This window comes from Mandrillus leucophaeus, unplaced genomic scaffold (genome assembly GCF_000951045.1).
Source record: "Mandrillus leucophaeus isolate KB7577 unplaced genomic scaffold, Mleu.le_1.0 Scaffold1649, whole genome shotgun sequence".
In the NCBI taxonomy this organism is placed as follows: domain Eukaryota; kingdom Metazoa; phylum Chordata; class Mammalia; order Primates; family Cercopithecidae; genus Mandrillus; species Mandrillus leucophaeus.
The window spans coordinates 329,336-357,231 of record NW_012101642.1 but is presented as its reverse complement, the minus strand read 5'-3'; the positions used below and the strand labels follow the sequence as shown (position 1 = coordinate 357,231).

At 33.6% G+C, this 27,896-nt stretch overlaps 1 protein-coding gene across 1 annotated transcript in view; it reads right to left on the bottom strand.

Moving 5' to 3' along the window:
* The window catches only part of KIAA1109 (KIAA1109 ortholog), a 192,700-nt gene extending 167,704 nt beyond the window's left edge, over positions 1-24,996 (bottom strand). Inside the window, exons 1-9 of the mRNA XM_011976372.1 lie at positions 24,859-24,996; positions 22,144-22,260; positions 20,643-20,721; positions 19,396-19,460; positions 9,272-9,458; positions 7,987-8,068; positions 7,406-7,599; positions 5,437-5,516; positions 3,134-3,284 (exon numbers count right to left, since the gene is read on the bottom strand). Of these exons, the coding sequence (XP_011831762.1) occupies positions 3,134-3,284; positions 5,437-5,516; positions 7,406-7,599; positions 7,987-8,068; positions 9,272-9,458; positions 19,396-19,460; positions 20,643-20,721; positions 22,144-22,260; positions 24,859-24,955 (1,052 nt within the window). The 5' untranslated portion in view covers positions 24,956-24,996. The remainder of the gene's footprint in view (positions 1-3,133; positions 3,285-5,436; positions 5,517-7,405; positions 7,600-7,986; positions 8,069-9,271; positions 9,459-19,395; positions 19,461-20,642; positions 20,722-22,143; positions 22,261-24,858) is intronic.
* Positions 24,997-27,896: the final 2,900 nt, after the last annotated feature.

Genomic DNA, 27,896 nt, shown 5'->3' with positions numbered 1-27,896 from the left:
GGATGAGTCAGCAGTGACAGAAAATGCTACCTAGAATAAATAAGACTGGGAAATATTAGATGAACCAGACAAAATCTGTACAATAAGTCTCATAGACTATAACTTGCTATCGTTAAAATATATGAAAGAAAAATAAAGTTCTGCAAATGTTTTGAGTAAGATACATAAATATAGAAAATTAAGAATATTAAGGATAGAGAATCCATCAGACGATCATTGACTACAAAGTGGGTAGATAGTAGGACATAATGAGAAAGGCAGTAGACCTGAAGGGCTGGTTTGAACCTCAGCACTTTATGCTTTAGCTTCACTATCTTACCCAAATCACTGAACTTCTCTGCATCTCCATTTTCACACAAGTAAAATGAGTTCATTACATCTGTCCTATGAATCTCACTAGGTTATAAGGATCAAGTCAGAAAATACTAATGAAAGCACTTTAAGTGAAAGCAATAAAAAAAAAAAAGGGCCAGACAATGTTAGGAAGGTTTGTATTATTATAATCATCATCTGAAGATTAAGTTTCATTTTAAAAGTTTGTATTTCAACTCTGTCATGAAAATTCATAAAAAGAAAACATGAAGTAAAAACTGAGTAATATCTTAAATATTCAGACAATCATGTAAAGATAGTAGAACTGACATCAAAATCTAGAAACTAAAATAATAATCTTATGATTATAAAATCTCTAGGCTAAAACCATGCTATTTTAAAAGTCAGTAACTCCTTACAATGCTGAGAGAATTATCCAATAGCAAAACAGCTGAGATTTCTTCCTGTATGTCTTATGTTAATAGATGGCTACTAAGAAAACTGACCTTACTATTCATCGCTGATTACAGTTCATATTTGTGCAGAAACTCAAATACAGAGAAGGAGAAGAGGAAACGGTTGCATAATACCTTTTGAACATGTAATTGAGCAGACAAATATTGCTCACATTAGTGAATTAAATACATGTGAAAAATACATTTTTTTTTCTTTTTAAATAAACCTGAGTGGTTTTTTAAAGTCCAGATTAGAAATGCATTGCTCTTCTCTCCTGGTAGTGGAAAAATCTACTGAAAGGAGTGGTTAAAGCAAATTTCTATCTTCAGTGTCATTTCTCGATTGCACTTTAGTTTGGGTTTTTGTGTAAATATACCCTAAAACTTATGAAAAATACACAATGAAATTAAACACAGTTTAAGAAGAATCACACTTTATTTAAGTGCTAAAAAATGCAAAACTACTTCATGGCCCTATGTTAAAGCATTATTTTCATTTTTTTTTCTCAAACAATATATAACTGTTCCGCCAACCAAACAAAATAAACTTTTCTTGAGATTTCTGAATATAAACAGATGTCGCTCTATTACTTAATGAAACGTAAAATCTCTCATTTTCAACTCCTGCATGTCAAATATAACATGACTTACAGGAAAAATTTTACCATTAGAGGAAAATTTAAATTCAATAATGTGAAAAGCATTTTCTTTCTAACCTGAAATTTTATGCTCTATTTACTTTCAAGTTTAACAAATGACCTAATGCAGAATTTAATGAAGTATTGTTTTAGCATAATGCAAGAATTTTCAAATAACGAGCTTATTCATTTACCATATAATTGTTAGCTACTTAATGAGGCAGATATTCCTACATACTACAGATACCAAGATTAACAGAATATACTACTTGACAAAACATATAATAATTCTAATAATGCTAGCTAGATAGCACTTTTTTAAAAAGCATTTCAAAATTCAATACATCAAGTTAGTATCAGTACTCGTTCACTAATTATCAATGGTCCTGTAATATCTGCTCAAGTTAATGACTTGGCTTGTATTTCTCTATTCAAAAACGCTAGTTCATGAATAGAAAAACTAAACTAATTTTAAGGAATGTCTAATTTTGTACATAAAAACTTAGATGCTCCCTCATACTTGATGGTAAATATTCCCTTCTTTGTTTAAAATTCTTCAAGAAGTAGAAAAATGTTCACAATATATTAAAAATTAAAGCTACTTTAAAATAAAATGACATTATAAAATCCATACTTCTTAACCACTATAGACCATAACTACAGGACAATTCTCCACTATCCTCATGCATTTATAAAACGCTTCCCTTGCCTCAATGATTCACCCTCCTCTTCTTTCCCTGGCTAACTCTCAATTATCTTTCAAAACTTAATTTACATGTTACCTCAACCAAAAGCCTTCCCCAATTCTTCTCTCCCCTAATCTTTAATATAAATTATATACTATATACTAGGAATACCAAGTAACCTAAAAATTCATTTGTTGAAGTCCTAACCCCTAAAATTCATATGCTGAAGTCCTAACCCCCAGTACCTCAGAATGTGACTATATTTGGAGATGGGGTCTTCATAACGGTAATTTAGTTAAAATGAGGTCATTAGGGTATGCTGTCCTAATCCAATATGACTGGACAGTATGATCTGGACACAGAGGTACACAAGGGAAAGACCACATGAAGACACTGGAAAACAACAGCAATCTACAAGCCAAGGAGACAGGCCTGGAACACATCCTTCCCTCACAGCCCTCAGAATGAACCAACCATGCCACCATCTTGTTGGAGGACTTCTTAGACTCTAGAATTGTGAGAAAATACATTTCTGTTGCTTAAGCCACATTATCTGTGATGCTTTATTAAGGCAGCCCTAGCGAACTAGTAGAGTACTTTTCTAAGTTCTTCATCAAGACCCTTTACTTACCTTTATTATAGCACCTAATATGAGTCTTTTGGTTCTTTCTTCCCCACTAAAACTGGAAGACATATGTCTTTTATTTCTGAATTCCCATAGTCCCAACAATATGTCGCATATTGGCATATAGTAGGGGATCAATAAAGAAATCATTGTGGATTAAATCCAAAAGAAAAAAACAAATGAACCAACAAATATACTCTTCATTCACCATCTTTCCAATCAATCAGCTGCACTTTTGGAATGAACTTGCTTGTGGAAAAGCCACAAGCAAGTTATTATTTGGATCAAAATGTTTAGTGATATCTTCTTCTGCTGTAATAAAACAGTTTATAAAAATTTTAAGCTAGATTTTATTTCAAATTATATGCATCTCAATATATCTAAAAGACTTATTAGAAATATAATATACTCAAGTACCTCTGCCTATCGGCCCACGGTCCATAATTAAAATCTGTTCCTTTACCACAAACTATATCCAGTCCCCAACATGGAGGCAAGTCTTGTAGTTTGCAATCTTCACTGCTCATTTCTCCTTCAATATTTTCTTCTGTTTCTTCTGGAACAAGTCCTATATTCCAGAACATACAATATAAAGGCAGTTATTTAAAATGGCCATTAAAAAGTTTTCTTACATCAGCACTTCCAACATTTTTGGTCTCAGGAAACCTTTACACTCAAAATTTATTGAGAACCTAAAAGAGGTTGTTCTCATATTGTATTATGTCTATCAAGAATTACTATGTTCAAAATTAAAAGTCAGCAATTTTTAAAAATATTTTAAAAATAAACTCATGTTGACATATTTAATGTAATTAAATATAACATGTAATATAAATATAAAAATTAAATGAAATTTTAATCTCATTTTTAATGAAGAATAACTATATTTTCTAAAACCAAATAATTTAGTGAGAAGTATTAGAGGGGTTTTTTTTTGGCATATCTCTAACGTCTAGCTTAATAGAAACAGGTGGATTCTCATAGCTGTTTCAGCATTCAATCTGTTACTGAAGGATTTGGAAAAGATCTGGCCTCATAAAGATATGTAGATAGAAAGGGGAGGAGTATTTTAATAGCTTTTTCAGGCAATTTTTAATACTCTTCTTTGATGGTACCCCAAAATTCAACAAATGGAAATTTCTTAAAGGTTAACTGCAATGTGGAATCTGAAGCCATATCACTACACTTTTCATAGCCTGTTATGTTAAAATCTACTGGTCTATCTTGCACTTCGAATACATTTATCTATGCATGACTTTTATAACATCATGCACTGGTCATTTGGGAAATACGGGTTCACTGAGCAATGTAGATTTTTTCCAAATGTTGACCAATTCCATTATTAAACATTTAAAAACATCACCCTTGCTATATCATTGGTGGTCTCATCATAAAAGCTGTTAACTATTGGGATGCTGTCAAGCTCATAACAGCAGACTCAAATTTTCCAAAGTTTTTCACAAGAAAGCTCAAATTACAGTTTGTCTCTAACTACTCTTTCAAATAAAACTGGCACTCCATGAAAAAAACACAATTAGTGCAGCTTGCGACTTAATCATACAAGTGCTTTTCCTCAAGACACCAGAATATTTTGGTATGCAGCACAAGCACTTGATGTGTACTTCCCATTTTCTCACACCAAATATTAAAAACACTTTACTCAAAGGTCAACATTTGACAAAATAAATAATTTCTACTGCTTTATCAAGGAAATTTTTATGCGATATTGACATTTCGTTTTACCACAAATGTGTGGCAGTTGAAAAACACAATGACTACTAGTATAATTAGGAACCACTTCCTTGCTTAGTGTTAAAGCAACAACAATTTTACCCACCATTGCTCTGCACCATTAGCACAAATGTCAACATGGTGAAAGGGCAAATAACATCTTAGTTTTACTTTCGAAATACTTTGACCTTAAATACTTTTATACTCTGAAAGGTACAAAAAGAGCGGAAGTATGAAAAAAGAGCTTAAAATCCAATGTTTAGATACTTTTATAAAATGGAAGCCACCCGTCAAGAATTTTAACTAGATGGATTTCAATCCTCAAACTTTAAGTCTCGAATCTAATATACTAAGCTTCTAAGCTAAGATGAACTACCTTAATTATTGCTACATTCTTTAAAGGTTTTCACTCATGATCATCTGCATTCTCAATTTTTGAGGTTTATCTATGAAATCTGAATTTGAAAAAAATAATGTTCTCTTTTAATCTACAATACTAAACTAATGTTCAAGTTTTGAGAAATGACACAGATATTTTTCAGATATTTTCACTCATATCTACATTTACCATTTCCTGTTGCCTAAGCAAGAAGATTTAAAATATTACTAGATATCAGCATTTAATAGAACAAACATAATTGTAGCTATGAAACATACTTTAAAAAAAAACAGGCCAGGCACCATGGGCTCATGCCTACAATCCCAGCACTTTGGGAGAATGAGGCAGGAGGATCACTTGAGGTCAGGAATTTGAGATCAGCCTGGGCAATAGAGCAAAATACCATCTCTATAAAAACTTTAAAAATTAGTCAAGCACAGTGGCATTATTCCTGTCATCTTAGCAACTCAGGAGGCTGAGGTAGGAGGATTGCTTGAGCCTGGAAGGTCAAGGGTAAAATGGACTATGATTACGCCACTGCATTCCAGCCTGTGTGACAGAGTGAGACTCGGTCACTTTAAAAAAACAGCAACAACAACAACAACAATACCTGGCTCATCCATGTAGTAGTAGATGTCAACATCATTTGACTGCATCACCACAAAACCTTCTCCCATTAATCTCGGTGGTCTATAAGAAGTTGGAGGGGAAAGCAAACTAAACAAATCTCCAGAATATAAAATGTTCAGTATCCTAGTTAATGCTGGCAATAGGTGAAAAGAAAAAGAAAAAAACTAAAAAGTATATAACAAGTAGCATCCTGAAAAGAAAGAACAACATCTTTCCCATGAACAATCACCCTAAGAAATTGTTCCATAGTTCTATTCTTTATTAGACTCAATAATAAAATGATACTAAAAATTTATCAGTAAATTAGTTCAAGAAGAAAAAAAATTTAGTTTTAAAAAGAAAAACTTTGGTTTTATATTTTTCATTTTCAGTTTTGAATGAGAGAAATCGATTTAAAACAAAGTTTAAATACAATGGAATGATGATCACTGGAATAAAATGATCATATTCTGTATGTACAACAAAATTAAAATTTGACCATTTTATATTAATAGCTAAATAATAAGTACCATTTTATCTAGCTGTACATTAAACTATAATCATTCAAGAACATTAAATAAGACAAAGTTGTCATTTTTATCTTCATATTACCTATTTCCATGAATATTTAATCAACTTGAAATAAATCTAGAGCGAACACTGTGAACTCTAACTCTGGAATGAATGTTTTTCTACCATCAATAATTTCCCAGAAACCATTAATCTCTGTTTGCTTTGATTAAACAACTTTTCTCTTTGTCATACATACATCACATATCTTCTTGCATATCAAAATTAACTTCTCAATCATTAGATAACTTTTAAATGCAAAAACTCAGCAATTTTTTTCTAAATATGTATTAAATCACAAAGGTTAATGTTTAATATCATGTAATCTCCACACTTAGTTTTAACAAGTGAAAAATATAATTTAAAAATTTTTTATACAAATTATTAATAACAAGACACTTTTTCATCTTACTCTCTATAATTTTTCAAAAAAATCCTGTGCACTCATACACATTTGTGTGCACAGTCCACATTCCAGAAGATTCTTAACCAAGTCCATGATCTTGAAGAGGGAGGCCAGGTAGACCCAGTCACTATGACACTCAAAAAGGAAAAACCCTCTTTCTATCATTCTAGCCAAATCCTGGAAAATCGAATACCAGGCCAGTCAAGAGTTAGAACTAAAAAGGAATAATCATGTTTCACATATAACCACATAAAGTGCCTACACACAAAAAGCTGAGACACTGTACTAAAAACTCTCCATATGAACACTTAAATTACATAAATTCAACCACAGAGTATCCTTTACACACAAAAACCACAAGAGCCCATCATTCTCCCACTCAGCATTCCACCACACTGAGTGAGTCCAGTGTACATCATTCCTATAATGAGTCTTATAAATACAAGCAACTACTTCACTGAAGGAAAAAAAAATCTGGAAAGCTAGATGGAAAACTGACAGTTTGGAACTTAAAGAAATGTCAAGTGGGTCGCAAAACTATACCATCTTAACTTCACCAAATTTTCCAAGAGTAATTTCAATTCAATTTTCAACTTTCACTAACTCAAAATGGTATTCCACTGTAATGAATCTGTTCAATTTACTCTTTAGTCATATCTTCTAGAAACAAAAACCTACCTGTAATGTGTCTCTCCTAACATACAAACAGGAGCTAATTGCACAAAACAAGTTTCCAAAATACAATTAGAAGGAAAAACGGATAAAAAAATTATAGTTATAATCATGCAGAAAAATATTTAAAATTAGAGTTTATCACTGGATAGTATATCCATTTATCCCATAAAGAAGGACTACGCTGTTAACTGCTTTAATAGAGAAATGTACCTAATTTTTGTACAACTTGTAGCAAAAAAATTAAAAGGATGTTCAAGTTTCTAGCTGTATCTGTATTAGCTATAAGAAGTTTTTTATTATTTTTATAAGATTTTCTTACTCATCATTTTGAAGACCAACATATCTTGGACTGGGAACAAGCATGACTCGAACATTTTCAAGCTTTCCTTTCACAATATGCATGAATTGGTCAAGATGACTTGAAGGTGGTTTTGTAGTATAAGTTAAGAAAGCATCATCAAAGTTGATGCACAGAGTTTGTGGCTGGTAGTGATTTCCAAAGGCCAAACGTCCCTTAAAAAAAAAAAAAAAAAACGATAAGAGATATTACATGATGCTATTCTGGCCATATTTCTTTCTTTAGCTAAACTAATAACAAACATTTTCAAACAACAGCTCAATGATTCCACTTTAGGACTATGTGCTATTTAAATTATTCCACTGGTCAATTTAAACCAGTACTTAAAAGAATATTTAAGTACTTAAAGAAATTTAAACACAAATTTGTCAGAAAACAGTATCGAGGTTAAAATAATTATTTCACTTATACTTTACAGAAATGAGAACTAAAAGAAACTCCACAAAATTATTTAATTTTCTTACATTAAAATCATATTTGCAAAAATTAAAAGTTGTACATTATTACCCCATGAAACAGTAATTATAGCAGAATTTACTTACTGTGCTCACATTGACCTTTATGACTGGAATAAGTGATCTCCATGAAGATGTGGGGTCTTGGGATTCTGTTTTTACTTTAACTCTAACAAGAAAAAATACAACTGACATGAATAAGAAAAACTTAAATACCCGAAGACATAGTTTGCTTCCTCACAATACCATACCTCACAATATCAGTTTACTTTTCCAAATATATCTAATGATTACTTCAGTAAACAGAACAATGATCATCTGAAGGAATACTAATAGTCCTAAAGCTGTCTACTGGAGCACTCGATCATATCAACTTTTAGATAGATAAGCCATAATAATAAAACTATGTTTTTAGAATAACAAGCTTTAATGACAAAACAATAAGGGATGATATGCTATCATTACATCTACCATTTTGCCCATTATGTTACCAAACGACATTTTTTAAGACAGCCAAAGTTGTCACTAAAACATAAATGATTAAGGTACAAGTTACTTTGATGTTTGTCTACTGTTTTAAGCACTTCTGAAAACGATCCAGTTACTCCTCTTCCTTCCCTTGCCCAAATGCCTTGTGCCAAATTAATTCTCCCTTAATGAAATGAAAATGATAAGCCAAGAGTAAGAAAACTGGCCCTATACGAAGTACACAAATTTTAAGAAATGAAAATTTCACAGCAATTCACTAAATAGATAGATAATATATAAATAAATATGCGTGGCTATGTCCCAATAAAACTCTATATACAAAACAGGCAGTAGGCTAGACTTGTGCTATAGGTCTAAGTTTGCTGATCCTGTTCTAGAATAATTTTGTAGGTAGACCTACATACACAGATATGTATTTTTAAAAGCAGACCTACATATACAGATATGGAACAAGCTTACAGACAAACTGCTGCATAAAAAGCAAATTACAGAACAATACACACTATATGAGGCACATATTCTAAACATACATGTTTAGAAACACACAGAACAAAATCATGTATTTGTACATGCACCTTAAATATGTATGTATACATTTATGTACATACATTCAAAAGGATAAAAACTAAATTCATAACGGTAGTTATTAATATAGAGAAAAGTAGGATTCGTGCGCAGGGGAATAGAACAGGACTTTTTTAGATTACATATTCTATATTATCGCAGTTTCTCAAATAATTATATAATTATTTATGTTACTAAAAGTTTTAGTTAATTTGCAAAACAACATTGGGCTCTGTCTAGGTGCACAGCCTCAATGATATTCCAATAAAGACAAATGTTTAATGCTAGAGATTAATAAAATTCAAGTATGACACTGAACCTTTCAATTTTCGATTGGGTTCTTGTCCTTCCATTTTCCCGTGTTTTATCATCTTCTTTCTTGGGTGGAATTATTGTTGGCTCCAAACCAAACAACTCTTGAAGGCGTCCATAAAGATCCGAACGATTATAGACATGAAATTCAAAGTCATTGACTGTGATATATAACCTGGTTTCTGCCTTTGGATCTAAAGACACCAATTACAAAAAAATTTTTTAGTCAACTTTTCAAGAACTTCAAAGTTTTTATGCAAACATTTTTACACAGCTAAAGTAATTTAATTTATTTTAAAATAGAATTCTATGATACAGAGAGGCATACTAATAAAATAAATACAAAACACTGGACAAAAAAAGAAAAAAGTTGATGTTTCTGTTATATTTTAATTTAGCATTCTAAAAACAACTTTAATTTCTAGATTGCAGTTACATACTGAAAAAAATTAAAGATTTTTATGCTAAGAATAGTAAAGTATCATTTAAAGAGTAAAAGTACACTTTTATCCTAATATAGCCATAATTTTATACCAAAATACATGCAGTAAAATATTTAAAGTATGATGCTTTATTTAAGTATCATATTGGTATTTGAACTTTTGCATCACAGAAACTACAATTTTTCATAAATACTTATTTCTTTAAACACACATAACACTAAAACATAGGTTTTATGAACTGTGAACTTCAATCTTCTCTTAAATAAAAGACATAATTACATTAAGTAGAAATAGCAATAGTAATTAAGGAATCCATTTAAAGTGATGGATGAGGCACTTGTTTCTACTCAGGAAATAATCTAAAACAATGCATCACATGTCAACCAAAGAGTGCCACAGAAGAAAGGTACCACAATCAATGCTTTCTTTTGTTACCAAATGAAAGAACTACCTTTTTTTTCTGGTACCTCTTTTTTATAACCTTTATCCATTTTTATCTCTATTAAACAAATTCAAACATTTATGGATATTTAATTGTTTTCCACTTTATAACAGATGTTTTTGAAAACTATGAAGTTTACAAAACTCTGATTTTATCATCACTTGGTTGAAAAATCCTTTCTTTTCACCTAGTAATCTACTGTCATTTATAACTTTATTCCTACAGGAAAATAGGTTTAAACTTACAAGTTTGAGCCAGCCAAAATTACTTTAGATTTCACTATTACTTCACTAGTATTTAGTCTTCTATCATTTTGCTATCATTCCCTTGCCCCACATAGCCTTTCCCCGCTTCTATACTATATGATGTACTACTCCTCCCTGATGAGACTGGCGTAAATGGGCTAGTATTTGGCGTCTGTAGAAACAACGAAATCAGAATATTAGGGGAAGATTTCGTGTCTGGAAAAAGTATTCCAACAGCTAGAGCAGTTGTTCATTAGATAAGTTGGAGCAAAGGCTAAGTTTTGTCATACAATAAGGTATTCTGAGCGAGTTTGAAATGGGCATTTTGCAGTTTCTCGTGTGTGGTTTCGAAAGGCAGTATGTTAATGAGTCTCTAGACTGTGATTGTATAGTACCAGTTGTTAAACCAGCATTTTTCCTTTTTTCTTAGCAACTGCTACGAAATTTTTTTTTTTTTTTGAGACACAATCTCCCTCTGTTACCCAGGCTGGAATACAATAGCACAATCTCCGCTCACTGCAACCTCCGCCTCCCAAGTTCCAGCAATTCTCCCACCTCAGCCTCCCAAGGAGCTGGGATTACAGACACCTGCCATCATGCCTGGCTAATTTTTCTATTTTCAGTAGAGACAGGGTTTCACCATGTTGTCCAGGCTGGTCTCCAGCTCCTGACATCAGGTGATCTGCCCGCCTCACCCTCCCAAAGTGCTGGGATTACAGGCGTGAGCCACCGCACCTGGCCCTACAAACTTTTTTTCTTAGCAACTGCTATCAACTATCTAAAGAATAATTTTAGGTGGCATTTAAGTGAAGATATCTTACTTATACTACAGAGATGACTAAAATTATTCCTAAGAGCCACGTTCTTTTCAGTCTTGGCTTTGACACATTCACTTAACTTTGAGCAGGCCCAATATTTCTGCCTTTGATTTCATTTGTAAAGTCTGTCTAGTTTATTCCTTAGAGAGATTTACTTTAGGTGCATATTTTCCCCTGCATGTCACACTTCTATTTATCTTGCAGTCTATTTGTTAGATGATTTGCTCTTTTGTCTAAACTTTTCTTTTTTAAAAACGTATTTAGTTAACATAAGCCATATTCCTAACAAGATTACAGTGGAGCTGAAACAAAAATTTTTTTGTTTATATAGCTGGTTTATGATTTTGAAAGAAAAATGTATCTCTTTGTATATTTGCACTATATATTTTATTCTCAATTATTTTCAGTGTTTATAATATTTGCGTGAATAAATAAAGCTGCAGGGGGACAGTGAGGTTGGAAAGTAGAGAAAGCGGTCTATTTGAACTAATATCCCATGCTATTAACCCTAGAATTTTGTTCCAAAGAACAAAACTTGGAAACAATTGATCTCAAAACCCCTCATCGACTTGGAAATAACTAATACTTTCAAAACCTCTCATTTTGCTGATTAAAAAAGAGAAATTCCTGTGATTGTAACTTGTAGAGTCAGAGCAAAAACCTAGGTCTGCTAACTTCCAGTCCAGTGCTCCTTGTATTATAAAACAGCCTTGTCAACTGGGGCCCAAAGAAGTCCTTGGAAATTCTTACCATAAATACTGAATGCAGCTTGTGGAAAGGATGAGGACACCTGCAGTATCCAGAGGCAACTGACAGTTTAAAGCTGAGCCTAATGACACTGACCACTTTAGAATTTTCTGATTTTAGAAGTTCTCTGATTCTAGACAGGGTCTCGCTCTGTCCCCCAGCATGGTGTGCAGTGATGCAATCATGGCTCACTGCAGCCTCAACCTCCACGGCTCAAGCGATCCTCCCACCTCAGCCTCCCAAGTACCTGGGACCACAGGCACGTGTCACCATGTCTGGCTAATTTTTGTATTTTTTGTAGAAACAGGGTTTCACTATGCTACCCAGGTTAGTCTCAAACTTCTGGGCTCAAGCAATCCTCCCACCTAGGCCTTCCAAAGTGCTGGGATTACCAGTGTGAGCTACTGTACCCAACCCAGCTTTTTTTCTTTTTGAGAAAAGCAGTTACTTCATTTGATCATGAAATATTACATCTCCTTAAAATGACTTGCTCCTCACCAGAATACAAGTATGAAGTCAAGAATAACTGACCCAAGTGTCTTTCATGAAAGAGGTGTTTTTGATAAAAATCTTTAACAGGTATTTATATGGCATTCACTTTATTAATTATTGTGTTAAGATGGGAGGGGGATTTAAAAAAAGAAAGAGGGAAATGAGTGCTACTTGAATCGATTTGGTGGAGCAGATGCATATGAACAATTACAATTAAAGGAGAAAGGGAGCAGTGAATATGAATGGAGGAAAAATACTGAGAACTTCTAACTTTGATATAGACCATTTGGTATGGGCCCAACAGGGTCATGGTTTGACAACAGAGTTCTGCCCGTTTGTCAGGAAGCAGAATGGTAGATGGAGGGCTCTTGTGAATGCCTTATTCCTCAAGGAGCATGCATGATGATGAGTGAATAGGATTATGTCAGACAGATGCGGAGGGGACGTGAACTCAGATGGAATAACTGATTAGACTAATGGCACTGAGGTTAGAAAATGGGTGTGTTTAGAAATTCAATTTAGTGGTAAATTTAAGGTAACGGGGTAATAGGGGATGATTTGGAAACTGCGTATGGAGGACGCTGAACACCTGGCAGGCACAGTCAATAAACTCAGGAGAGGGCAGGGGAGTGCCATAAACTCAGCTTCTTTGAAAGGACATAGCAAAATGTAGTCACTACTTCAGATTCATACACCTCAGGTTAATAGAAATAGCTTAAATACTGGCCTTCCCTTGACTGACTTTTCCCCATAATTTCTGTCAAAGTCTTGAATTCTTTTTGTCACTCTTTAGATATTAGCATATTGCTGTCTCTCTGTATGCTGTCTGTAATTGCCCATAATCTAGAGCAGAAATATTATAATTTTTGGATATTCTGTATTCTTAACATTTAAGAATATTTAAATTGTTTTTGGCTTGAGTGTTCTTTTTAAAATTTTTTGTGTGCCAATGATTTTCAATAGAAAAAAAGATTCCACACCTCTATTTTACAGTGATGTTAGAGGTTGGTAGATGTTATCAATTATTACTTTTGCAATTACTAATAATTTGCTCAAATGTTTACCTACAGTATGGCATTTAATTCTCATCAAGCAGAGCACAACATTGGTGAAGAGTCAATTAAGTTTTCTTCCCTGTGCTTTTTTAAAGGAAATTCTCTAGTATGAAGGATGACATTCTTAACAACATGCTCACGGTCATACCCTTCAAAAGTAAAGACATAATGTCAAATAGTAATGCAGGAATAAATAATTTAGTTTAAGTACATTATTGGTCTAACATTACTCAGGGACAGAATTTAGACTATAGTAGATAGAGGAATGAGTAGGCTGCAAACTAAGCTTTTGATAAAGTCTAACAAGATTAGTAGATTACACAATCATTATATATAATATTAAAACAGATTATGTCCACTAACAAGACCTTATAGTCAGTATTTCTTGCCAATTAAGGGCAGATCCATATGCTTTGACTGTTAACCAAGATGGAAGTTGATGTTTCTTGGTGGAAAAATTAGAAGCCTAACTGGGGCATATGCCTGAATAGACAGATGTGCATTCAGCCTTCCAAGGATATGGACCAAAGTCTGTCTGTAGGTAGGACCAAGATTTTTATTACTGTTTTTGAATTTCTCTATTAGGAAAAAGGAGGAGTGTTCAAGTGCCCAAATTCTATGCTAGGAGCACATTTAGATCTACCAGTTGTCCAGTACAGCTCTTTAAAAAAAAAAAGAACACATCTAATTTGTTTACCACAGGATGTTTGTAAATATTCCCTAGGTTATAAAATTAGTGATCTGCTATATATATGATTGTCAGCTAAAGACCAATTATATCCATCAAAACTCTTTTTTTTTTTTTGGATAAAGACTGTCTTTTGGAAAATAAACGGTAAAACCAGTTGCTTCTTAACAGGCAATGATATAATGTTTAAATGAGTATGGATCTGAATAAATAGTCATGCTTTCTTCTTAACCACAAGAAATTCTTATGTCAAGAAGTGAAAAAATGATGGTAAAGCGTGTCCCTTTCTGTTATTTTATTACTTAGAGGTTTTAGCCTACTATAATCGATTAGTGTAATTTAAAACTGGTTACATCTAAAGCTTGTTTGTTAAATAAATTACATAAATAGGAAACCCTGAGCAGTTTTTAAAAGGTCAGTAGACTGTTTTGTCTTTGTATTGATTCTAAGAATTATAAGGCCTTGCCAGCACTTCTGCACCTTGCCTTTTTTACTACAAATAGCATGTGTCCCAATTACATAATTAAATACGTATCTTCTTTCTAATTTCTCTTTGGAAAAAAAGGAGTCTCAATCAGCTGTTTGTTCAGAAGACTTAAGCAGTTCTACAACATGCATTTACTTTTACTTTTATTTTGTGAAGAGTTTAGTATCTGGGTTCCAATCTACTTCTTGCTGGTTGTATAATCCTGGGCTCCAATCGCTAGGGTTGTTGTGAGGATTAAATAAAATTATGTGCATAGAGTGCCTAGAACAGTACCTGGAACACAGCAAGAGTGCAGTAGAGCTGAGCTGGGCCTTTATTATTATTCTGAACATTATATCACATTCTGAAATGAAAGATTATCTTAAAAGAGTAACTTGAAAACATACATAATTTACATGACTAGGAAGAATTTGACCTTCAAAGAGAAAAAAACTAGTATGTATTTTGTACAGCAATTCTAGAGGTAAGTAGAGGTGTCCTCATTTTATAGTTAAAAAAAAATGAGGCTCAGAGTGGTTAAAATTCTTGCCTTAAGTCACAATATTAGTAAATGATGTTACAGGGATCACATCCTATATCCTTTCTACTATTTATTTACCTCCTTTGTCCAGTTCCTGAAGAATCCAACGCAGCCATTCTCAATGTATTACTTTTTTTTAAAGAAGCTGTGTGTGTGCGTGTGTGTGTCTACGTGCACGTGTATATGAGAGATGGATGCTTTTGGAAGAAGTGCCTGTCTTTTGGAGGGATACTTGTTTGTGAGGCGACATGCTCCCTGTTGCGGATATGCCTCCGTCGATCTGGAATGGTACTCAGTCTGTATGTGGGGGGCAGGGAGGATATCTTGCATGTAGCCACTGTGTGCGCATTTATCTCTGTGAAGGGAATACAGTGAGTGTACTAGCACTTGTGCGCATGCATGTATGGCTGTGTGAGTGTGTATGCATGTATGTACTCATCTTTGAAAATGTTTATCTGTACATAAGTGTACCTATATGTGCATGCCTTTTCTGTGTACACATATATGCCTCTATATGTGTCCTTTTCCCCGTGTTTCTGTTCTGTGGGTATGCTTTTAGGCAACCTGTCTCTTTGTATCTAAGTGTGTAATACTGCGGTGCAGGTACAGAGGATGAAAGGAGTGTTGCCACATAAAATACTCCTAAGGATGGCAGAAGGCTAGGAATATTAACAAAAAAGATCCTGGACAGAAGCCATGAAGAAAATACAGACCATGTAAGCATGGAGATCAACCCAAGCTTGGAGATCTGATTTACTGTTTAATCATACAGGTCTTTGGCTGGAATATTATTAATGCAGGTGAACTAAATGGAAACAAGATAACAAACAAAGGTGGGATGTGAACTGAGCTAAATGTTTCTCTTTTAAAATACAAGACTAAGTGGCACTTTTATTTATTTATTTATTTATTTATTTTTTAGAGAAAAGGTCTTCCTCTGCCACCCAGGTTGGAGTGCAGTGGTGTGATCATAGCTTACTGTAACTTAGCCTGAGGCATGTTCCCATCTCAGGCCAGGTAGCTAAGCCTACTGGCATATACCACCACACCCAGCTCATTTTTAAAAATTTTTGTAGAGACATGGTCTTGCTATATTGTATAAGCTGGTATCAAACTCCTGGCTCAAGCGATCCTCCCACTTCAGCCTCCCAAAGCACTGGGATTACAGGCATGAGTCAACATGCCTTGCCTCAGAAGGTGCTTTTTAAATGATTACAGACTTGCTATTTGTTCAATACTTTTCTAAGGTGATTTTTGGAAGGAAAAGAGTGATTTAGGCATTTTGTTCAATCTTACTTAAAATTTTTAAACCTATTTATTATTTTTATTTAATAATTTAACAATTGTTTATTCAACATCTTCTATGTACTAGTCACTGTTTTAGGCACCAGAGATAGGGCAGTGAACGTAGGAAAAATTCTTCACTAATGCCGAAGGATACATTCTGGTTGCAGAGGTGAAAATAAATAATAAAATAATAATGAGATAATAATGGGGGAATAAAAGCTGAAAAATAGGATAAGGAATGTTGAGGGGGATCTTACAATATTTTAGTATTCAGTATTTAGTGTTTATCAGTGTTGTCAACATACATTCAGAAATTAATACCTTCCTCTTTATGCCTTGGTGTCTCCAATTAATGAAGCCATATCATATCATAGCTGTTATATTGAAAGGACAGAATCTGTTGTACATGCCCAGCAAGTTAGAGATGGATTTGAGAGTAATCCTGTTTTTATTTTCATACAGTCACCATTTGTTTATTCATCACTGCTGATCCAATTAGGGGCAGGTCCAGGCTCTTAATCTCTCCCACTGCTGCTTCTGCAGCTTATCAACTAGCCTTTAAAGCATATGCCTATTAATCAGGACATTTGTATTCAGGTATATTAGTAAACTATTGCTTATGTAAATTTGAAAACAAATAATTTAAAAGAGTTTCCTGGTAAATTCTGATTGGGTTGTTTATAACCTTGAAGAATCTCATAAGAATTACTTTCTACTTGTATGGGTCTATCTGGGATTAGAAACATATGCTATTTTAGATTTATTATGCCTCCACATGTTAGGTTTTCAAGCATTCTATAAGATATGTTTCTCAATGTTTTGTTTTACTTAGAAGTATGACTGGTAGAAAGATTCTCTGTTACTCTTTTATACAAATGAGTTCTTCCACGTACTAAGCATTTTTCTAGACACCAAGTATACAATAGAGAATAAAACAAGTCCCACCCCTTACAGAGCTTGCTTCATTCAAGTCAGGTAGACTCCATTAATAAGCAAGTAAATATATATATATATATATATATATATATATAGCATCAAGGAGTACACGAGGAAAATACAGCATTGAAGAAAATAAAAGCAAGGTTAGTGGAACAGAGAGTGCTAGTTTGTGGGGGAGGGCGCTGCTTTACAAAAGTACTCAGGAAAAGCTTTATTGATAGATAAACAGAACCACCAAGCAAGTAAGGGAATGAATACTGTGAATATCCAGAGGCCAACATTTCATGGTAGCTCTGCTGCAGTTTCATCACCAACACCAACAGGCCAGTTTATTTGGAGTGGGGTGGAAGATAAGATGGTCAGGAGGTAGAAGGAATTTTATAGAATATTTATAGGAACACAGGATTTTATGGGCTATGTAGAGGAAGTATGTAGGATTCTACAGGTCACTTACAAGACCTCGGTGTTGTTCTGAGTGAGATGGGAAGCCACGGGAAAATTTGGGAAGAGAGAGAAATAAAATGATCTTACATTTTTAAAAGATCTGGCCAGTGTCTTAACAGCAGGTTGAGGAACAAGTGCACCGAAGCAGGAAGACTAGTTAGGAGATTATGTGATAAAACAGGTAGAAGATGATGGTGGCTTGGGCCAGTGTGGGGAGAAGTAGTTGGATTCTGGATGTAGGATGAAAGGAAAGCTAACAGGATTTGATGATGACCTCTGGGACACAAAAGACAGCAGTCAAGATTTTTGGCCTGAGCAGTAGAAAAGATAGAGTTGCTGTTGATAAGATGGAAAATACTGTGGGGTAGGTTTGGGTGGGAAGATCAGGTGTTTGGTTGGATATTTCAAGAGTAAGAAACCTGTCACACATAAAATTAGAGATGCTGAGTAAGCTGCTAGATATTTGACCCTAGCGGCCTGAGGAGAGATCAAGGATGATTACTGAGGAAAGGTTTCCCACTAGCAAATGACAGAGTTTAATGTGTTTAAAACTGGGTTTGTTACTATCAAGTGCCGGAATACTTCATACACATTAAAATACCAGTGTGTTTCCTAGTCCGTTTATTTCAGGATTTAAACCACAGCAAGTAAAGGTGATGAAGTGCTTGATATAACAGTTTAGGGATTATTTTAGCTGTTAGTCATGTGATAAATCTGAGGAAATAGGAGGCAACATGGGCCAAAGAACTATGGTAAAATATTAGGAAAATTACATCTTCTAAATATTTGTTTTTTGAAGGATTGGGCCTTTATCATTTTGTTCTCAATTATCCTAAGAAGTAATAAGAGAAAAATCCTACACTGGAGTAGAAGTAAAATTGTACCTTAAAATATGAGTGGTAGTGTACTTTTAATTTGTTGTTTTAAAATTTACCTTTGTTTATAGTATTTTGTATTTTATATATATTTTTGCAAATAATTCAAATTATTAATTTTGGTAAAATGTGACGCCTTACTGAAGAGTATATACCTCTCATTTAAATCACAGCTAATGCTACTAAAAGTTAATAATAATTCTCTTCACTCATTTACTCATTTTTAAAAATTAAACTTTTTTCTTTTTTTTTTTTTTTTGGAGACGAGTTTCGCTCTTGTTGCCCAGGTTGGAGTGCAGTGGCATGATCTTGGCTTACTGCAACATCCGCCTCCTGGGTTCAAGCAATTCTCCTGTCTCAGCCTCCTGAATAGCTGGGATTACAGGTGCACGCCACCACACCCAGCTAATTTTTTATATTTTTAGTAGAGACGGGGTTTCATCATGTTGGCCAGGCTGGTCTCGAACTCCTGACCTCAGGTGATCCACCCGCCTCAGCTTCCCAAAGTGCTGGGATTACAGATATGAGCCACCACACCCAGCCTAAAAATGAAAGTTTTCTAACTGGTCATATCTAATTTTAATTAGTTTTCATAAAATCCTGATTATATGATTGAACATTTTAAACATACAAAAAAAGGAAAACTCACCATGTTGCTTCTGTTTTGGGTTATACATTTTCCACCATCGAAAAATGATAAATCCATCTTGAATTCTAAGAAAGGGAAATTACAAAATTAGAATTTAAGTAACAATTAACTTAATTCATTTCTTAGTTATTCCAAAAGGCAGGCAATTGATAATGAATAAGGAAATACAGGAAATCCTCTAAAGAACATTGGCATACGTAAACACACATCTTTTCGTGAACAAAGACTTATAAAGTATGTTTCATGATCTTCTAGTTAAAAAAGGAAAAGACTTTGCATAGCTAAAGATTTTTGACAAATAAAAATTGTATATATTTATCATATACAACATGTTTTGAAATATAATATTCTTCTAATGGTCACAGGAAAATGAAGTGCTAACAGAAATGTTTTCCTTTTCAAATGATATTTTTTTAAATAAAAAATTAGATACCTAGGTCTACAAGAGAGAGGGAAAAGAATTATATAACAATAAGCCAAATCTTGAAAGAGGGATGTTAGCACACAAAAGGGAAACTTTTAAGGATGTTCCTTCATTTCTCAAAAATAACCTATCATGCCCCAAAGGGATGGACTTACAGTCTCTTAGCTTTTCATTTTTCACTTTTGATTTGGAAATAATTGTAGACTAGCATAGAAGTCTCCTATAGTTCTAAGTGAGGTGTGAACATCACCAAACTCTAGCACCTCTCAATTAATTCAAAACTTTTGAACTCTACCTAAGTCACAAATTTTAAGAAAATCACAAAAACAGAGTAGGCTTTTCTTTCAAGACTTAAAGAAGAAGGAACATTTCAATCATATCCTTATTATATTCATATTTGTGTTTCCTTCTTCAAATAAAATTAGTTTCTAACAAATGCTAAACAATTCTACAAACGTATTATCTCTAATAAGGAGCTAATGGATGACAGCTACCAATATCTCTAAACCTTGCTGTATATAACAAATGACTACTATGAACTCTATGATATAAAATGATCAGGCAATTTGAAAGTTCACTTTTTCATCTAGAAATGAAAGAGTATTCATTTCTATAAACTGCTATTTTTATATTCTGCTAAATTAATCCACTGACAAAATATTTTAAAACATCAATTTACCAAGTATGATTTACTGGAAAAAAAAATTTGATTTAGTTTTATTTGAAGAAGCAAGTCACATTAAATAAAATATCATAAAACATTTTAATAATATTTTTAAAGTATGTTTAACATGGGTCCTTTTTAATGTTTTAATTTTGTTACCTAATAGACATGTCTTCTGTAATGTAATAGATTTCACGAACCATGACTTTTCCAGAAAGAACAGAGAAAGAGAAGGAACCTATTACAGGAAAGAAAAAACAGCAGTTAATGCAACTGTTTTAACAGACATTAGGGGCCTTAAAGTTTAAAATAACATTAGCACTCAATTTATTCAATAAGCATCTCTTCTCATTTCCTTCCTGATACCCTTATAGCCTTACTGATTTTCCATCATTCTTTCCCCAATAAAACAAAAAGTGCCATACATATCATCACTATGAAGTAAGCTACTAAATAATCAGAAGAGGATATTAGTTTAAGTCACTGCCTCATATGGACAATTCTCTTAATTATGCACAGCCATTAAATAAACCCAAAGTAGTGACTAATTCACCATTTTTCTTTAGTAACTTGAGTGACTGCAGGAACCAGCCATTGCCTCAAATTAATGGAAGACAATTTATGTTTGAAAGAAGTTTTATGTCGGCTAAGAGGTACTCAGTAAGGCAGGTTAGCATGGTTCATCTCCAGTCATCTCTCCCCACCCCTTTCTCCCATTGGTTTCGGACTTTCAAAGCACATAGCTTCCTAATACACCCTCCTCCTATCTACCTGTAAATTTCCTACTTTTAAGTAGTCAAAAATTGAATTAATAAAGCAGGCCATAAAATGAAACACACAAGATGATTCTAACTTACATATTTTTAAAGTATGGGTTACTTTAAAAACAACCAAAACTACATTGAACATTAAAAACTTTCTTTTAACGGTGGACTCTCAAGAAATTTCTATTTCCATATTTTATACATATCCAAGTTTTTCAAATTCTTTTAATGAGCATCTTTTATAAGTTAAAAAAAAAAAGTCAAAAAGTTACTATAGAAACACTTGAAGAAGTAATAAATAATGGAGTAAAGGACACAACCAAGTGGATATTATCATGAAGTCACGGAGTGCTGTGTGAGAGAAATTCCAGTTAGATTATTTTAACAATCATGAAACAAAGGTAAACTTCTAATGCTACTATCTGTTCATGAAATATAAATTTATAATACACATCTGCTATGGTTTGAATGTTTGTTCACTCTAAAAGTCATGTTGAAACTTAATTCTCAATGACGTGTTAGACGGGTGGGAAATCTGACTACAGTATTTGAGACATGAGAGCTTTGGGAAGTACTCAGGATTAAAGGAGGCCATGATGTTGGGGCATCAGTGGCTTTACAAGAGGAAAAAGAGACCTGAGCAAGCAAGCTCAGTCCCCTCACCATGTAACACTCTGTGCCACCTCAAGACTCTGCAGAGTCCCCACTGGCAAGAAGGTCCTCATCAGAGACAGCCCCTCAACTTTGGACTTCCCAGCCTCCAGAACTATAAGAAATAAATTGCTTCTCTTTATAAATGACCTAGTCTCAGGTATTCAGTTATAGCAACAGAAAATGGTAAGACAACATCTCAAGATTATAAGGAAGAAAAAAAGTCAGTGTCAACTCAAACTTACCAATATGGATATAGCCATGCTTGTATAATCTGTTAAGAACTAGTGTTAAAATAAGACCAACATTCCGGGAATTATAATACGTGAGGTAAATAATCCATCCACAGGACAAAATGGTAGCTGTTGGGAGGAAAAAAATCAGAAATAATAGGATTTACTTCTACACGGTAATGTGTCCTCTTACAATTTAATACTTGGAATTTTAAAACCAGAGGTTGATTATACTTTATCCAGCTTTCTTCCTCTTCATCATTCATTATCCAGAAAAGCATAAATTCCAATCGGATCCATTAAAGCAATGTTTCAAGTATGCCTGCTTTCCTTTCTGTTTACTTTATCACTTCTTCGTACTGTTTTAGTTATTAAACATTATGTAAAGATGTTCTGGGAGAAGAAAATTCATGTTTCTGAATATTCTGAAACAAATTCACCTTTATTGGGCCAAAAACTCATCTCATACACAAGTTCATTCCCAAGTTATTTCCTGAAACAAGCTATAGCTACTTGTAAAGGAAGAAAAGTAATGATTTTTAAAATCTCTGCTTTAAAAAAACCTTCTGCTTTTTAAAGGTGTGCTTTAAGCAAAAGATATTGGAATTTAGTATAAAGCCATATTAAATAGGCCACCTGTAACTAGATATTTTGCTGTAATGAGTAAGACAGTAAGTTATGATGAATGTCATTGAATATGCTATAGTAAATGATATTCTAAATTTATTTTTTCAATGAAAGTATATAGTTACTTATAAAATTCATATTCTCAAAAAATCTAGTTTATGAATATACAAAAGGCAAAACACAGGAAAACATTGTTTTGATAATAAATTTGCTCTTACTTATCCTTTTCAAAAGTATTACTTCTAAATTATGAGAAAGTTATATAAAGCAACTTAACCTGTATAACCCTTTAGTAACATCATATTAAGTCCTTAACTTTTAAACAATTATGTATTATAGATAAAGCAATCACTGAGAATCAACATAAAATACAATTCCCAGGGCAGCTTAGACTGATGGTAATAGCTTTGACGTAGTAAGTGCTATGATTTACCATTTAAAAAAAAAAAATTCTAGAATATTTTGAAAAGTTATTTTGATGATATGCCATTATATCTGAAGTTTAAAGTCATTTTGTATAAATTTTTACTATAAATCATTGTGTCAACTGTAGGTTGTTATATGAGCCCTTCAGAATGGCAACAGGCATTTGCTGAGAAAATATGCTTTTAGTATTAAACAAGCCAGGAATTATAGTCTTTTCCTTTTTTTTTCCAATAAATAACTGTTTATTAAATGAAAAAAATGTAATAAGAACAATAGTCAGAATTGAGGTAAAGCAGATGGCCTGCATTTAAAAAATAGTCTTCCTAATCTTTCTACCACTTCAACCATCACTTGGATCAACATTTTTTTGTTGCAAACTCCTGATGCAAAGTCGATTATTCCCTGCTCGCTGGCAGTAAGAAACAAAGTGATATTATATAAACTTCTTTTTTCTTCCACTCAGATCTATTCACTGAGGTTCTTTTCAACCAGTTGTTTCCAATGAATTGTAGTCTTTTCATTATATCATGCCCCCCTACCCTCATAGTAAAACAGAGGGATTAAACAATTGCTCAATGTTTTTCTGCTTGTTACTATTGTTGTTCTTTTCTCAAAGAAAGGAAGTGTTTAGAACAGAAAAAAGTCTGAAAAATTCGAGGTGACAGGAAAGGGAACAGACACTTCACCTCTACTCATACATATTCCTACCCACACCCTTGGGTGTCATGAAAGAAGCATAAGCAGCCCTTCAGGAAAAAAAAAAAAAAAAAAAAAAAAAAAAAACACCTGTGTAACCCTTATAAATTACTTAATCTTTAAGGGCCTCAATTCCCCAACAGGGAATTAAAAGGAAAAGAACAAAAACCTACCTTTATAAAGCTACTCTGAGCATTAAGTGAAACAACATATGTACAACCTGGTATCTAGCACACACAAGATGTTCAACAAATTATCATTACCCTTACTTTCCTCTCTTACCCTTTCTAATTTCCTCTGTTTCCAATTCTTATGCCAAAATTAAAGTCAAATACCATTCTCCCATGAAAACTTCCAGAGCAGACACAGTCTACAATAATTTCACCCTTCCCTGGTATTATTTTTGTATTTCTCCCTCTCATTCATTCATATTCATTCATTCAGTCAGTCATATTTCCTTTCTCTCTCTGCTATTTAGAGTTATTTGTATATACCTAGAAAACGTCTAGATTATACAAAAAAAATTAATAGCAGATCTCACTGAAAAGTGCATAAGGAGTGAGGAAAGAGATGAAAAGATTAGCATATAATTCTTTTACTATAAAAATAGAATTATTTTTACAATAAAATTATATTTGAGGATTTATTATTTCTGTAACAAAACAAAAGTGTTTGTGTGCGTGTTGAGTCGAGAAGTAGGGAAGGTGACCTGAAACCGGAAAGATAAGCTAAGTGCAATGTTTTTCTTCTCTTTCCACTTCCCCTAAGTCAGATGAGAAGGCAGCGTAAGAAAAAGTAGAGCATTTCAGACCAGTTTCCAGAACAAATGTTCAAGAAATATAAATAACAATCTTCCTTCCTAAAAATAAATAAATGGTAGTGTTAGTGTTCCAACTTCAGTCAACCACTGTTTAAAATCTGGCAGCTGTTAATCCATACTTAAAACACAATAAAGTAGAAGAAAAATATTCCACTTACCAACAAGGAGCCAAACAACATTGGAATTGTGTTCTGTAAGAAAATCTTCTAACTGAGTGATACTAGGGACAATACTCTCATTCTTCCTTTGATCCATTACTAAAGTTTTTCCAGAACAACATCTAAAGGCCTAAAAGAGGTCAAAGGTTAAATTTACAATCAGAGGTTTATAAAATTGCAACAGAAATCATGAAGGGGAAAAAAGGGTGAATTTAATAAAGTTGATTAAATCACCTTTCTGTTTCTTTCAATGATGAGAATACAAAAATACAACAAAACTGCCCACATTTCTACTAAAATGTAAGAGAATGTATCATATCTGTAATGTCCTGATTTCATCATTCTAAATGTAAGCACTGACTAAGGTTCAATTACTATACTCTGGCTCAAAATAAGAGGAATGTGATTATTCTTTTTTTTTGAGACGGAGTTTTGCTCTTGTTGCCCAGGCTGGAGTGCAATGGCACCATCTCGGCTCACTGCAACCTCTGCCTCCCAGGTTCAAGCAATTCTCCTGCCTCAGCCTCCTGAGTAGCTGGGGGGATTACAGGCATGCGCCACCACGCCCGGCTAATTTTGTATTTTTAGTAGAGACAGGGTTTCTCCATGTTGGTCAGGCTGGTCTTGAACTCCTGACCTTAGGTGATCCACCCGCCTCAGCCTCCCAAAGTGCTGGGATTACAGGTGTGAGCCACCGCACCCGGCGTGATTATTCTTTAATCAAAAGCATCTCAATAATCAGAAGTACTAGCCATCTACATTAAACAAATTCATCCAGACTTGTCCCAAAGCCACCACTTAATATTGTCATATTTGTATATTAAGTTAGATAAATCCCTCTTACCCTCCATCACCTCTATGTATTCTCCATTATCCCATGGAGAAACAAGCTTCCTAGTTCAGATTCACTCTAGGTAGTCAGAACAGTAAAAAGACCTCCTGCTATCAGATGCTTAAGATAAAGAAAAATTCACTGTAGAACTGTGACCCAAATTCTGACAAATATTTGTATGCATAAACATATGTGTGCATATACATATGTATATAGATATGGGTGTATATGTATATATGCACACACAGTAGTAGAATGAATATGAATATTGAGATGTACCAACAATAAAAAGGAAAAAGTTCATATTTTATGATCCAAGAAACAAGAAAATATTCCTTCATAATACCGTAGTAACATATGACTAACCCAACCTACTGATAACAAAATTATCTCATAATAAATCAGAAAGAGCAAAAAAGCTAGACTTAATCACAAAGAGACCTACACAGTTAATACTACTTTAAGACTAAACAGCAGAGGAGATTTTTACAGATAACTACAAAAATAGCAAATTTTTTCTGCAGTAAAGAATATGGAAGGATAACTTTCTAATTGAAATTTTATACATCTGACTTAACTTTCTAAACCGTTTTCTGTTTATTCACCACAACTCTTATCTTTGGACATCACGAAACAAGTTTAAAAATTGGATGAGGCCAGGAACCTATAATCCCAGTGCTTTGGGAGGCAAAGGTGGGAAGAATTCTTGAGGCCAGAAGTTGGAATCCAGCCTGGGTAACAGAGTGAGACCCCATCTCTGCCAAAAAAATAAAAATAAAAAACTAGCCATGCATAGTGGTGTGCACCTGTAGTCCCAGCTACTCAGGGCACTGGGGCAGGAGGATTGCTTGAGCCTAGGAGTTCAAGGTTACAGTGAGTTATGATCATGCTACTGCACTCCAGCCCAGCTGAGAGAGGGAGACCCCTTCTGAAATAAATAAATAAATAAAAATTGGATGAGACGACATTGCCAGACACAATCTACAACACATTATGAATCATATTTCTACATTGATTAAATCATATAATTTACAAAGGCAAATTAAACAATCTCTTAAGAAATAAAGAACTCAGTAACAGAAGGTTTATTATTAATAGTGATATGAAAACCTAAAGGCAAAAGAGCTAGAGAAGATTAAGAAAATGTTTTCAGTTTACAATAATCCTTTTTTTCCTACAATGTAGAAACTGCATAAAAAATGTTCTTGTATTTTTCAAAGCTTTGAAAAATCCCTGTCAATCAGAACCTTAAAATTTGGGGGCTAACTTTACAACATGAGCTTTCTCTTTCTTCCCTCTTAAGTTTTTTTTTTTTTTTTTTTTTTAACTTTTAAAAGGGAGCAAATACTTTGAAAAAAAACTATCTTAAAAAATCTAAAACCAAATATTCACATATTACATAATGGTTTACATATCATAAAACAACATATGTATCTATTTCATACTTATTTTTACCATTCTACAGATTGCTAGCCAGCACATCACTAAGGAGGAAAAGACTCTAAGGGAAAGTTCCATGAGAGATATGTCCCAGCATTCAGGTCTCCATATAAAAAGGAAATGTTTCTAATCAAATCCAAGGGGAAATGATCTATCCACCAAAAAGACCTCATCTAAAATAATCATGACCCACCACTGTAACAAACCACAGTCAAAAAGAATGTGGAAAGAGGTTGTTTAGGCTGTAAAGACAGAAACCCCACAGTATCAAACAAGTTTCAATCAATATTTCCTGAATATTAGATTAATGCAAAGCCTTTAAGATAAATCAACACATAAAGGCTAAATATTTAAAAGAACATATTTTGAGCAAGTACAGAAATAAAGGCTAAGATTGAATAAAGCCCCTAAAGTAAGAAGTAGATATTCTGGTATAAAGAAAGTAAGGCAACACTAGACACAGAATCCAAACGAAAATGTTGTTATATGTTCAGCCACATGAAGTAGTGTATCACCAATTCCTTAATAGTGAGAGACTGGAGACGGATATGGTAATCTATTGCAAAATCTTCATGGAGCAAATGGTGGAACAAAATACAAATTGGTTGTTTCCTCTTCCTCTACCCTTCATGACAATTCAATCTAAAAGTTGCAAGGTGAAGCAGAGTAAAGCATGCATCTGCACATGGGGAAGAGAGAGACAGGAGTCTCAGCGGCCTAGAGCAGGATGTCAGAGCCTGATATGAATAAATTAAGTATCCAATGG